Here is a 12,557-nt window from a genome sequence, read left to right as displayed (position 1 = left end):
CTGGAAAGACTGTGCAGTTTCAAACCACAAGTAAAACGTAATCCAGAACAAGGTACAATGCAAAGTTGAAGCAAAACAATTCTTCTGTATTAGCTCTGCCAGATGACACCAACTGGAAACATACAGGAGAGGATCCCACAAGAGGATCCCTTGTATTCCTGGGGCAAAAACCATCCACACAGAGTTAGTTAAAAATAATTACCATCCAAACTTAATTTGCCATGCGGAGATTATACAGTAATATATGGAACAAACTTTCTACTTAGCCATCATTGCTTGTCTCCTTAGCTTTAGAAGTTTCAGTTTCCTTTATTTAAAACCTCTGCTCCTGCACAGATTTTTTTCAAGATAATGGCATTTTAATTCTTAGTTTCTACTAGAACTGCAAATACATTTATTTGGACAGTGACACAGTTACTTTTGCTTCTGTGTTCAAGGTAAGCAAAAGTTAGACTAATTCATAAAGATGTCTAAAATGCCCCCAAATGAGGTTAAATGTTCATCATTGTTATTATGACTTAAGACTGTCTCTTCAAACTATGTGTATAAGGATATGATTTCTAAACTACCAGTATGTTAAATCTGAAGATACTGGCCTGAAAAATACTTATCTTCCATGCAGGGAAATACTTTTATATTGATAGTGGAAATTACTACATTTCTGTACCTGAAGAGGGTTCACAAATTTCCCTTCAATCCTCATAACACTTGATACTCCAAAGTCTTCATTACTCAGAGGAAAAGTTAACTCCAAATCTCTGTCTAGTGGGATCTTTTCCAATTTAAACTGGATGGTGGTGTTATTCAGAATGTGGAAAGCTTTAAGAGAAAGTGAAATTAAAACAACATTAGAAAAAGTGATTACCCTATAAAGACTGTACAGAAGAGATCATGTAGTAGCTATTGAACTTGCTCAAAACACAGTCAGACCTATGGACAATACACATATTTAGCACCATCTACTGCTTATACTAAAGTCATTAAGACTCCTCTGATTAACATACCATGGCCTTTATGTAATGATTCAAAGAAGTCATGACGAGTAAAATGGGATTCTTCCTGGCTGTTAACACTGGCAGGACCTGAGGAAGAATGTGGCCCATGAGGTGTCTCACTTGCAGGTTCCTTCTTGCTCGTAAACTGACTGCTATTTAAAGAATACATTTTAATATCTTTAATTTCAACTTGCAGCCTATCACTCGTAGATTCATCTTCTCCTGGTACAAAATTCTGGATTGATATCTGTCCCAGATGACCTACAAGCAGTTCAGAGCTACCAGGCTTTCGAGGTATGGAGACAATTGGGGATTCAATGTTTATATTCAATATGAGCTTGATAGTATCAGTTTTGAGGGGCTGTGGTCCAAATGCATCCCCTTCATTATCTTCTGTGCTGGCAACATCTCTTGATCGTGGGGTGGTATCAAACAAAGAAACCATCTCGCTGTATTCAGCAGTTTTAGTTGCCAGGACTGTGGTGACTTTGGAGGCTGCACTTTTCAACATGCTGCGGAAGTTCTCCTCCAGCTCATCCATGGACAAAGTCAGCTCCTTCAGGAATTTGGCTGAGTGGTTGTAGTGTAAGGAGGCCATTTTGAGGTTGAGAGAACACTCCTCTTTTGACTTTTCTGTGAAAGTGAAACTTAAAGCATCTGGAAGGCTATTCCCATCATCGAGCCTGAAGAACAAAGATTCAAAGTAATCTACATCACCCATGAGATTTTCATACCTCACTGTGTTCCCTATGCTCACCACGTACTGGTTCTTTACATTGTCCTGTGTCAGATCCATAAGGTGAAGGCATCCAAGAGAGCCATTCACATCCAGTTTACTGCACATGGAGACATTCACTTTGGTGCCACCAATACTGGCTGTGGCAATTTTTCTGCCATATTTTTCTCCATTTGTCATGCCAACTGTCCTGAGGAGGAGTATATTCAACCAGTGAATATCAACTGCTACCTCTGTGTTCTGGGCATAAGTAGACTGGAATGTTTCCTGTTCCCTCCAATCTCTTTCCAAGTCAGTGATTAAAGGCTGAGGACTAGAATCTTCTTTGTCCTTTGGGAAAGATTTCTGGAGAAACCCAATCAGTTCAACGATAGTCTCTGGATTAAGGATGATATCCAGGTTGTTGACCTGTAGAGAGATCACCTGCAGGCTGCTATCCAAATTCATGGATGGGCACTCTGCACTCACAAACTGATACTCTAATTTTATCAGGGACTCTTGATCCTTTCCGTTGTTCCCAGGTGAAGTGTTTGAGGCTGCAGTGCATCTCTCTGCCAAACCAGTGACATCGATGGGACGTGCATCGTGTGGTCCAGAAACCGGGGACTGAGCCCTGCTGTCTCGAAGGCTCCCTGTTGGGACATCAAAGCTCAGATTCTTATGAGAAGCCATCAGGAGATCAAAATCTGTTCCATATGTTTGCATAGTATCAACCAGCAAGAGGCCATGGACAGTCAGGGACACCTCTGCATCATATGGCCTCTTCACAAAATGGGCGTTGGTGCCAAAAACCTTGAGCACAGAGATGTATCTCCCGTTGCTCTCCACACCCAGCTGCATACAGTTCACCTTGAACTCGGCCAAAAGCAGCTGAGACTCCACAAGAACCTCCCTGGTGTGCTGCTCCAGCATGACAACACTCTGGGTGAGATTCATCACAGAGTCGTGCAAACTGCCAAACTGGTCCACCTCTGCAAAGATCTTGTCTCTCCCCAAGTGCAGGGCATCTGCAGACTTGGTTTCAGACGTGCTCAGCTGCGTAAGGCAGTTCTTCAGAGCCAGTATTTTGTCTTCATTGATGTGAATTTTCAAGTCTGGCAGGTTGCCAGACAGGACAGCCCCTGGGTATTTGGGGTCCGAGGTGTAGATCAGTCTGCGCTCCAGCTGCAGGTGAACGTTGAATTTTTCTACCACGTGGGTTGGACCCACATCACTGTCCTGAACGTGCTTCCAGTTGTCTTTCACTCGGCCCACCATGATCTGAAGGTCCATAAATGACAGTGTGTATCTCTCATACATTTTTTTACTCATTAAGTGTGCCTGTAGCTGCTCTTCACTTATTTCTACTCCAGTAAATTCAGGCATTTTGATGCCACTATTGGTGTTGGATTCTGGTGGAGGGGTATTGGGAGGAGTTGCAAGAGGTGTTTTATATTCCTCATCACTCAGTTCATTGGCTTCTGAGGAAAAATTATCAGCAGTTCTTTTAGATTCTTCTGTGGATTAAAAAAATAATAGTAAACAAACAAATAAACAAAAGTATTCAAAAAAGTATTTGATTCCAAAAGTTTCTTATTGTTATCTGGTCATCCAGTCTTAAGCTGTATTTTTTTAAACACAAATCATACCTGCACTGTCCTTGTCTCCTTATATATTATATACTATCAGATTCTATTAGGTTTATATATATATATGTGTGTGTGTGTGTGGTTTAAATCTATCAGTTGTTCAATTGACTTTATTGACTAATATTGACTTTCATTCTATTATCATAAGAAAAGGATTCTTTCTACTTTAGAAATCAAGAATCCCCCCCTCAAAACTTCCCTGTCCTTTTTTACCCTTTTGTTTTTAAGCTCTGAGTTTCTGAAAGAAGGTGGAAAGCTACAATAATTCTAGATCATACCTTGAGAATTGGTGAGTAATATTCTTCCCAGATCTACAACAACTAACACTGGATCCACAAATTTGAAATCATCAGGAAAGATCACCTGAGGGGCAGAGATATCAAGGCACACGGTCCAGCTTTTGCTGTTTTCCTGCAAGTTAAGAAGGAAGACTTAATAGCCCAGAAGAAAACATAAGCAAAAAAGCCATGAGCTGACCTTCACAAACTCCAGCCACACTCAAGTTTGGTACCTTGTTAAACCACAGACTCCCTTTACAGCCAATAAAGAGACATTTTTCAGCAGGTGAAACATCCCCTGCACCACAAACATGGATTTCCTGACAGCAAAGGAATATTACACCACCACCTGTATAACCCCCCACCTGCTTACAAAGACCACACAAACAAACAACAAGCCCCACTCTTAGAGCTTCAAGTCCTAAACCAAAAGGCTGAAAGGTACATAAACATTCTTGGGACACAAACTTACAATGAAGTCTCCAACCAGCAAACGATCAATAGTTTGCCTGATTTCAGCTTTTGTCTGCATTTTCAGTTTGTTGTACTGTCTTCTGGCAGCTTCAGCCACTCTTGCCTCTAACTCAGATTGATAACCAAAACCTGCACAAGAGATGGAAAACTCATTAGGTATAACTTTGTTCATGTTACTGAATCAGGAAAAAAAAAAGAAGGAGAAAACAGAAAAGATTTGAGTTTTTGCAGTAAAATATAGGCCAGGCAAACGCAGCAGGTGAAAGGCACTGTCTGTACTCACCAGGCTGCTGCACAAAGAAAAGGAAGCATCTAAGCACAAAACAAACAGTCCCCCTAAAAAAACACTTCCTTAACCTTTTTCTGGTCTTTATTAGCTTAATTTAAATTTAGAGTGGGGATTCTTTGATTTGTGCTTTGTGTTTCTAAGAATGCAAATAAGTAAAAATCAAAGACAAGAAAAGATAAGATACCACCAACAAAACCCCAATCCCACCAAAAAACACAATAAAGGTTAACCTGAGGTATGAACCCTTCCCTTGTAGAAGAAGTCAGCTACTTTCTTAATGGCTTGTGGATTGTAAATAATATTTAGAGGTCTGGTACTGACTTCCAGGCGCCTCTCAAAAGTGCTGTGGATTGGATTTCTCTCATAAAGCATCTCAAACACTGGGGCATCAGGATCTGCAACTGAAAAAAAAAAAAAAAAAGAGCTACAAAAAGCAGCTGTAAAAAAAAACCCCAAACAAACAAATAGACAAAAAGCAAAAAAAAAACCCCAAAGAATTTAATAACTGATTTTTAACTGGTACTACCAGGAAAGTAGAAGTGTCTAAGAATTCTTCAGTAACAGAAAAGCAATAACACGATCAACTTCTACAATCAACAGAATTCAACATGTTTGTATATATATAAAAACATTTGTAAAACTGGGGCCTTACTGTTGAACTCCTAACAACTTTTTTAAATCAAAACACAGAGCAGATACAACTCCTATTGTCTTGAAATACATCTTTTCTTACTTTCTTTACAGCCAACTTGCATCCACCCTTCTGGCCAAACAAAGCTTCTATGATTTTATCTTTACCACTTGCAAAAAGCATTTGCATGAATTCAAAACTCTAGGCACTCAGTTTTGAAATCTCTGGTTTGTAGGAATTATGTCATCAAACATAAAATGAAATCTTTACCAGTGTTCTGATTAGTCATTTCTGAGGACAAACTTTGGAGTCCAAAGGAAGACATGCAGCCAACCTCTTTTTGCTGATAAGAATTTAAAAGAAAAAGATTGTTTAGATAAAATCAACCAAGCCACCTGATATAAGCATAAAAGTATTTTCTGTTGAAATGTATGTATAGCCTGAGATTATTATGTACATTTTTTTCCCTGCCATGGTGAAACAGGAGAAGAAAGTATGACTAAGAAGCCAACACTACCCACTCCTGCAGCAGACAGGCTCAAGTGCAAATTGCAGCCAGTACAAAGTACAAAATACATGGGAAATTCTCATGGCATTGCATTCAAATTTTGTTTGCTCAGAAGAGATATTTGAAATCTCCTCTGGAATTCATTTCTGCCTTTAGTGTACCAGTGTACAGGGGAAATAAAACCTTTACTTGGACCACAGAGCTTTATGGAAAAGAACAATCACTGGTTAAGGAGCAATGCTGATTGTTCCAAAAATCAAATGTTGTTCAACAAATTATCTTCATCCCAACACATAAAAGGTTAAAAGTCACAATCATACAGACCAAAAGATGAGGACTTCTGCAAATGATCTTTTGAAAGGGAGGGGAAAACTAAGTTCAGCAAGTGGAAATTTTTCCTCAAGACTTTTGTGTTCTCTTTCTGGGATAAGAAAAACGCGTGTTGAGTTTTGGAGTATAACTAGTTTCATACACACTTATGCAGCCTACAGAGTAACTTAGAGAGTTTTTTTCACCTACAGGATTTGGGAAAACAAGAACAGGAAATATGGTCCCCTCTGTTGCCAAATCCCTCAGGAAAAGGCCACCAAGCTGAACTTTGAGAAGGGAAGACTTTCTGCGAGGAAGGGATTCTGCCAAGATCTTTACACCTGGAACATAAAGACATAAAATTGTTCCTTTTAGTACACAGGATGCATTTTCCTTTAATTTCACAGACAACAAACACTGTCCAACAAGCACTTTTGAAAGCACTTAAATGTATATTTATTTCTACCAAAAAAACCAAACATTTTTATAGTTTGTTATACATTACAATGACTGTGAGGCAGCTCTGATCCTTTTGGGGAAAGAACAGAAATGGGCTTATTACCAGAAAACTCCAGCTGCATAAAAGCAGTCTCCTCAGCAGGCACCACCTTCTTCTTCTTCTTCTTATGCAAAAGAGTGAAAGAGCCACCCTGCAACTGTAGATTTAATTTAGCAAAAACATGATCTCTCTTGGTAAAGGTATTCATGCTTGAAGCATCTGCAGCAGGATCAAAAAATTCATCTGCACCTAATGAAAAAAAAACAAAACAAAAACCAAAAGAACATATTAAATAAATTAAGATTGTGAAAGGCTACTGAAGAACGAAACAGTTTCTTTGATTTGAAAATAAAGATTTCTCCAGTTCTAGGGAAGAAGAACAGAAACAAAAGATAGAGCAGATAAACCTTTTTCCTCAAAAATACTGAATATTCCATAGAACTCTTCTACTTCAATAAGGTAATGTAAATATAAATTTACAAAGACCCCAACAACCCAGGACTGTTACTGTTATACCCAGTCACATGAACCCCTCCACTTGAATAGAAAAAGCCCCAAAGCTCTTTGCCATAAACATCAACAACAGTGGAAGCAAATTTATTGCACATAACACTTTGGAAATCAGCAGGTTCACCAGGTCCTGAGATACTCCAACAGGTTGTTAAACTCTAGGCAGGTTCTGCCACCTGGGTACTTCAGGTGACACAGGGAACCCTTTAACAGCACAGAACCAAAGAGCTGCTTCTGTTCACCTGGACCAGGTATCACTCTATGGTAGCAAACCCTGTATTTCCATACCCAGGATGTCTTCTGGATTCCACTGTTCCTTTGGGTCTGGCAGCAGCCCTTCAAAAGGTTCACCTTCATATGTCTGCTGGGTATCTCCATACCAACCTCCCCAGCCAGGAAACCAAGACTGGAGGTACTGCAGCATCCCAGTGCTGCTGCCATGGGTGGATTCTGCAGTAGGGGAACCTCCAAGGGAATCAGGCAAGGGCTCTTTGACATTCTGTGTTTGAATATTGAACACACACACACACATTACTGCTGGTAAGTGAAAGAGTATCACAAGTGTACAAAAACATCACAATAAAAACACAACTCCATCTCCTGTTTACTCAGCACTCCAGCAGTGTCTCAATCAATACTCAGCCTACAGAAGAGCAGCAGCACAGAAATAACAAATAGATCATCACTTAGTGCTGCACATTCATTTATGAAGCCATATGTCATTATTTAAATCTTAAGTCTAGAGACACTAAGCCAAAGAAGAAGTCATTTGATACCATAAGGCACAGCTCTAAATTTTAGCAATTGTATTTGAGAGAGATGACATTGAACTATTACAGAGATTAGTCCACGTTTTATGAAGTGTGCTCAGCAGCCATTTCCATGGGGCTCATTTCTGCCACATATTTATTCTGGGAAAACGCTCATTACAAGCACTCATTTCCACTATCTGTTTCTTTAAGATGGAGAGTACCTGCCCTAGAAATTCTGGCAAGGATACTGCTGGGGAAGATCATCATATGACTAGGCAAAAGATTTCACTGTGCAAGAGACACAACAGTAAAAACTACAGGAACTGAACATTTTTGCAATTTTAGCATTAATACCACACATCTAAATCAAAGCAAATACATGCTAAGGCTCTCCAGCAGAACAGAACACACAATACTTCAGAATAATCAGCTAAAGATTGCAAATATTACCCTGCATGGAGAATATTCCTCACCTCAACCAGGTCATGAAATTTATTGTGAACTATCTCATACAGAATCTTCAGCTCTTCATAAGTCTGCTCATCCTCAATGCGATGCATTTCTGCCTGGAAAGACAAAAAAGGTCAAGTACCTGCAGTAAAAGAACACAGCATGTTGTTCACAAACATTTCAAATACCTCTGCACTGAGTTAGAGACTCGTGCAGGAACAACTAACATGGCATTAATGATCATACCCAGGTGCCCATGTGGGTAACTGCAACCCTGACATCCTCCTCAACTACAAATACAGTTTATTTGCATTGTAAAATATATTATTTTAACACTTTTCGGGGTAAAAATTCTTTACCCAACTATATCCTCCTATCAGAAATCAGAAGCAAGATTTGCAGCACAAAATTTAAGCCGTGGAAAGTAACCTGATTGAACAGGCTGCCTTGCTTAGCCAGGAGCAAAAAAAGCTGCTGTCCAGTAAAGAAGGTGGAGGAAATGAACTGTGTAATTTAGGACAATGTAGTATTCATTGGCAGCTACTCAGACATGTTGTCTTCTTTGTGCTGATTAACAAGTTGTTTGTGGAAATGATGACTTCACCTAAGCCTAAAGAATCTTACTGTGGAACAAGAAATCAAAAGACATTTTTCTAGTCCACTGCCACTGCCCTTGTTACATTTCACAGCTCTGCTGAACACAATACAAGGTCTATGAAAGTAACACTCTACTGCTTTGCCACGTATTGTAAAATTTTCTGTACACTGACCTACTCCTACAGCTCATCTCTAAATAACATAAGTATAGACTACAGACAATTTAAAGTACGAACAGATTTGCACTTGTAATTAAGACAGGTGAGGTACCTGGTGCCCTCAACTGATTCAACAAAAAAGTCCCAAAATATATTAAGATAAAGAGCAGCTAATTATAGTTCATGGGGGGGGGTTCTGAAGTAGGTCAGAGGTTAATTATTGGGGGCACTAAATTCTTCATCCTAAAATCAACTGTGGAAAAACAAAACAAAACAAACAATAAAAGACCCCCAAACACATTGTCAACTAGCCACAATTTTTCCCAATTATCTACACAACCATAGGGGCAGACATATTTCTGATACTTAAATACATTTTGGATCTATAGAGTACATGAGTTAAGAAAGGATGTCACAGGCTGACATGAGCATTCTATAACAGTTAATGCTATTTTTGGTGAACACCAGTTACAGCTCAAAAAACAGACAGCTTTTTGCAGAGCAAAACAAAAACACAGGAACCCTGCAGCACACACACCTCCCACAGGCCCAGGTTTCATCTTTAAAAGCTCAGCTGTGGTCAGAAGAGAGTCTGTTCAGCAAAAATGGCTGCAGCACGACTCGAGGCGTCTCTAAACTAGACCAGATTTTAAATTTGGAAAGATGAAACGACCCAAATGTAAGATGATTAATTAACACTGTAGAAGAAACTCAGATCTAAATACCTGCTCTGCAGCAGTCAGTGGTTCCCCCTTCAGCTTGCTGTAGTACAGGTCAGTGTAGGACACAGCATCCCGGGCCCGATGCAGCACGAATTCCCACGTGGAACGTTGTCTCTGCTCCCTGATCTCCGACAGATTCGCGTTCAGAGCAAAGATCCACCATTCCCGGCAGCTGGAAAAGTGGGAAATTACTGTCTTACCAATAGCTCATAAAAAAAAAACAACCCAAGTGCATGGCAAACTGGTGAAAGGTCCAGGAGATTCAGTGGGAAGCAGTGGGCAGCTGGCCAGGAAAAGCAGCAGATGGGCTGGTTCCACACACTGTCAGGACAGTGCTCCCCAAAGTCCCACCACCCCAGTGGGATTTAGTTCCACACACTGTCAGGACAGGGCTCCCCAAAGTCCCACCACCCCAGTGGGATTTAGTTCCACACACTGTCAGGACAGTGCTTCCCAAAGTCCCACCACCCCAGTGGGATTTGGTCCAGCTGTCATGGATCAGGCAGAGTCAAAATGCTGAGTTACATAAACTGGATTGAAAGCCTCGGGTAAGGATAATTTTAAGTTTGAAATATGTCTGAATATTTACAGCTGATTTCTGAGGTAGAGGAACAAAATATTAACTGCATCTCTAATATTTGGGTATTATGTACCTTTCTGTATTTGTCTCATGCTAGTTTTCCTATTATAGCTTTTAATGTCCTGTTAACATCACATATGGAGATGTACTTACTTCTCTGTTACTGTAACCTTTGGTCTCCACTTCCTGAATTTAAGCTGTCGTTCCTTTCTTGCCAGTTCCTTTAAAAATCCCATGATCTGCTGGTACTGCATCTGTTAGTGAAATAATATACAAATCAATGAGGCAATACTGGAGTGCTTTCCAAAGCAAAGGTGAGGGGACAAAACCCAAACAAAAACCCAACCACAAGCTTAGTTTATCTGCATCAACGGCCTGCACATGGCTTCAGAATTTAGATTAACGTTAATCATCATTCATAATTTTGTTCTCCAGTGTCACATATCTTCTCCCAGCAGGTAGTAGTTCATGTGTGACATTCCACTTACAGCTTCTTTATTTACAAATGCACAAATGCACAGAATGAAATCTCCTTCCATCTCAGTTATCAACACAACATCAGCTGCTACTGTATATTCTAGACTGAAAACCCCAAATGCATCCCTTCTGTTACTACAACAAACAAAGCATTTAATATTTTTGCAATAATCAGTTGCAGTAAAATAATTCAATAATTTGGAAAGCTTGGCTTTAAACAAGTTATTCAGTACATCCATTTGAGCTGCCTCTCAAATAAAATCTTTCAGAGAGTATTCATTTTATGCTGCAGTAATGGTATTTAAGATGTTACAAACATAAAACTGCCACATAAAACAGCCACAGTTTTATGGTCTCTGTTTCAGTTACTGAGAGGTAAATGGTTGGTATTTACCTGTGAAAGCTTCAGGGGAATAGTCTCAAGCTGAATGTCACATTCCAGCCGTGGAGTGTGGCGGGATCTTAAAGGCTCCTTGGAGCAGTTTCTCTTCAGAAGAGCAGAAGTGCAGACAGGCTCCATGATGTAATTGTGATCCCGACTTTCCATACTTCTATCCATTGCTTCCTGTGGGTTACAGGCAAATTACTCTCTAAGAAGTGAGTGTCCAATACTTATTAGGATGCATTGGTTTCATATATTGGAATGTACTTTATTTGGATGCCAGTCCATTGAAAAAAACCTCTTAAACACGTTCTCTCTTCAAAAGCAAAACAAAGTATTTCACAGCACAGCCTTTGTGGGTTGCACATGTATCCTGTCATTAGAGCATGAAAACATAAACTTCTGTTGCTCTTGAAATCATCATATTCAATAAATTCTAAGTCAGTTGGGTCTTCAGTATAGAAGGGAGACTAACAACAATTTCTCTTTCATATACAAACCCCCTCTCTGTACCTGCAGCTGACCAGGAGGGAGGTCACCCAACAAAGTGCAGTTGGTATCCCAATAAACACTGAAATCAGCAACATCCAGCTGTTTTTTCCGCATGAGCTTCTCCACCTGGAGTAGGAAAAGTGGAACAAAGTCAAGATCACACACCACATGGTGAGTTTTCAGTTCTACACACTCAATAAACAATATGAAATGCTCAGAATCCATTTATTACAACGACCAAAAGGTTATTAAAATGCCATGTGGTTCACTAAACATTTACTAGGCCCCATAAAATGCAGGATCCCACCTGAGCTGCCAGGAGCTCTCAGACACAGTTGCACTTACTGGTTCAAACACTGCATTTTGCATCGAGACGTTTTTGATGCACACGCCAAACGCAAAGGGCTGCGAGGGATTTGTGACCCCATCTTCAAACCTCAGATGCACATCCTGGATTTTTAACTAGACAGAAAAAGAACATTACTAGAGACACTATTTCTATCCTTACAGCAGACAGCAGTACTTTTCATTAATACTGCTTTCTGCAATTCTCCAATTTCTGGTAGTTATTTAGACCTCACAGAAATCCCGTTCCTCTTTTCTGTGTTTGTACTCTCTGGTTCTGTCTTCTCCTCAGATCCCATAAGACCCTGCCATTCTCCTCAAAACCCAACAAGCCACTTTCAAACACAGTGTACTTTTTTTTCCCCTATCCCACCATTATTCTCCATTTTAATGGCAAATGAGCAACTGCCAACCAAAGACACACAGACTTACTTCAATGTTTTCTACAATTCTTGTGACTACAGATGCAGTAACTGAGTACCAGTAGGACTCCCCTTTCTGTTGTTGTTCTTTCTAAAAGAGAAAACAGGAATAAGCATTACCAACCACTGTAACAGCTGGTCAGGAGAAAATATCCTTTGACACACTGAAATCACTGTTAACAGGGAGAAAGAAAAAACCCCAACTATTTCAGTGTCTCCAACATATGTGGGACACACGACACGATGGTGAGGGGTGGTGGGGCACAAATTGCACTATGTCAGCATGTACAAATCCAACTCTAACTTCATTTCCTGTGCATTTG

At 39.9% G+C, this 12,557-nt stretch overlaps 1 protein-coding gene across 1 annotated transcript in view; it reads right to left on the bottom strand.

Moving 5' to 3' along the window:
• The window catches only part of VPS13D (vacuolar protein sorting 13 homolog D), a 93,159-nt gene that overhangs the window by 76,721 nt on the left and 3,881 nt on the right, over positions 1-12,557 (bottom strand). The window contains exons 5-20 of the mRNA XM_039386361.1: positions 12,245-12,325; positions 11,813-11,929; positions 11,489-11,593; positions 10,988-11,158; positions 10,270-10,370; positions 9,540-9,708; positions 8,083-8,175; positions 7,146-7,356; positions 6,411-6,596; positions 6,059-6,189; positions 5,302-5,374; positions 4,631-4,801; positions 4,110-4,240; positions 3,638-3,770; positions 1,005-3,227; positions 668-819 (exon numbers count right to left, since the gene is read on the bottom strand). Of these exons, the coding sequence (XP_039242295.1) occupies positions 668-819; positions 1,005-3,227; positions 3,638-3,770; positions 4,110-4,240; positions 4,631-4,801; positions 5,302-5,374; positions 6,059-6,189; positions 6,411-6,596; positions 7,146-7,356; positions 8,083-8,175; positions 9,540-9,708; positions 10,270-10,370; positions 10,988-11,158; positions 11,489-11,593; positions 11,813-11,929; positions 12,245-12,325 (4,248 nt within the window). The remainder of the gene's footprint in view (positions 1-667; positions 820-1,004; positions 3,228-3,637; positions 3,771-4,109; positions 4,241-4,630; positions 4,802-5,301; positions 5,375-6,058; positions 6,190-6,410; positions 6,597-7,145; positions 7,357-8,082; positions 8,176-9,539; positions 9,709-10,269; positions 10,371-10,987; positions 11,159-11,488; positions 11,594-11,812; positions 11,930-12,244; positions 12,326-12,557) is intronic.

This window comes from Pipra filicauda, unplaced genomic scaffold (genome assembly GCF_003945595.2).
Source record: "Pipra filicauda isolate LSUMZ 115617 unplaced genomic scaffold, ASM394559v2 scaffold47_size6085603_pilon, whole genome shotgun sequence".
NCBI classification, from domain to species: Eukaryota; Metazoa; Chordata; class Aves; order Passeriformes; family Pipridae; genus Pipra; species Pipra filicauda.
The sequence above is the reverse complement of the archived record's forward strand: the minus strand, read 5'-3'. Positions and strand labels throughout refer to the sequence as shown.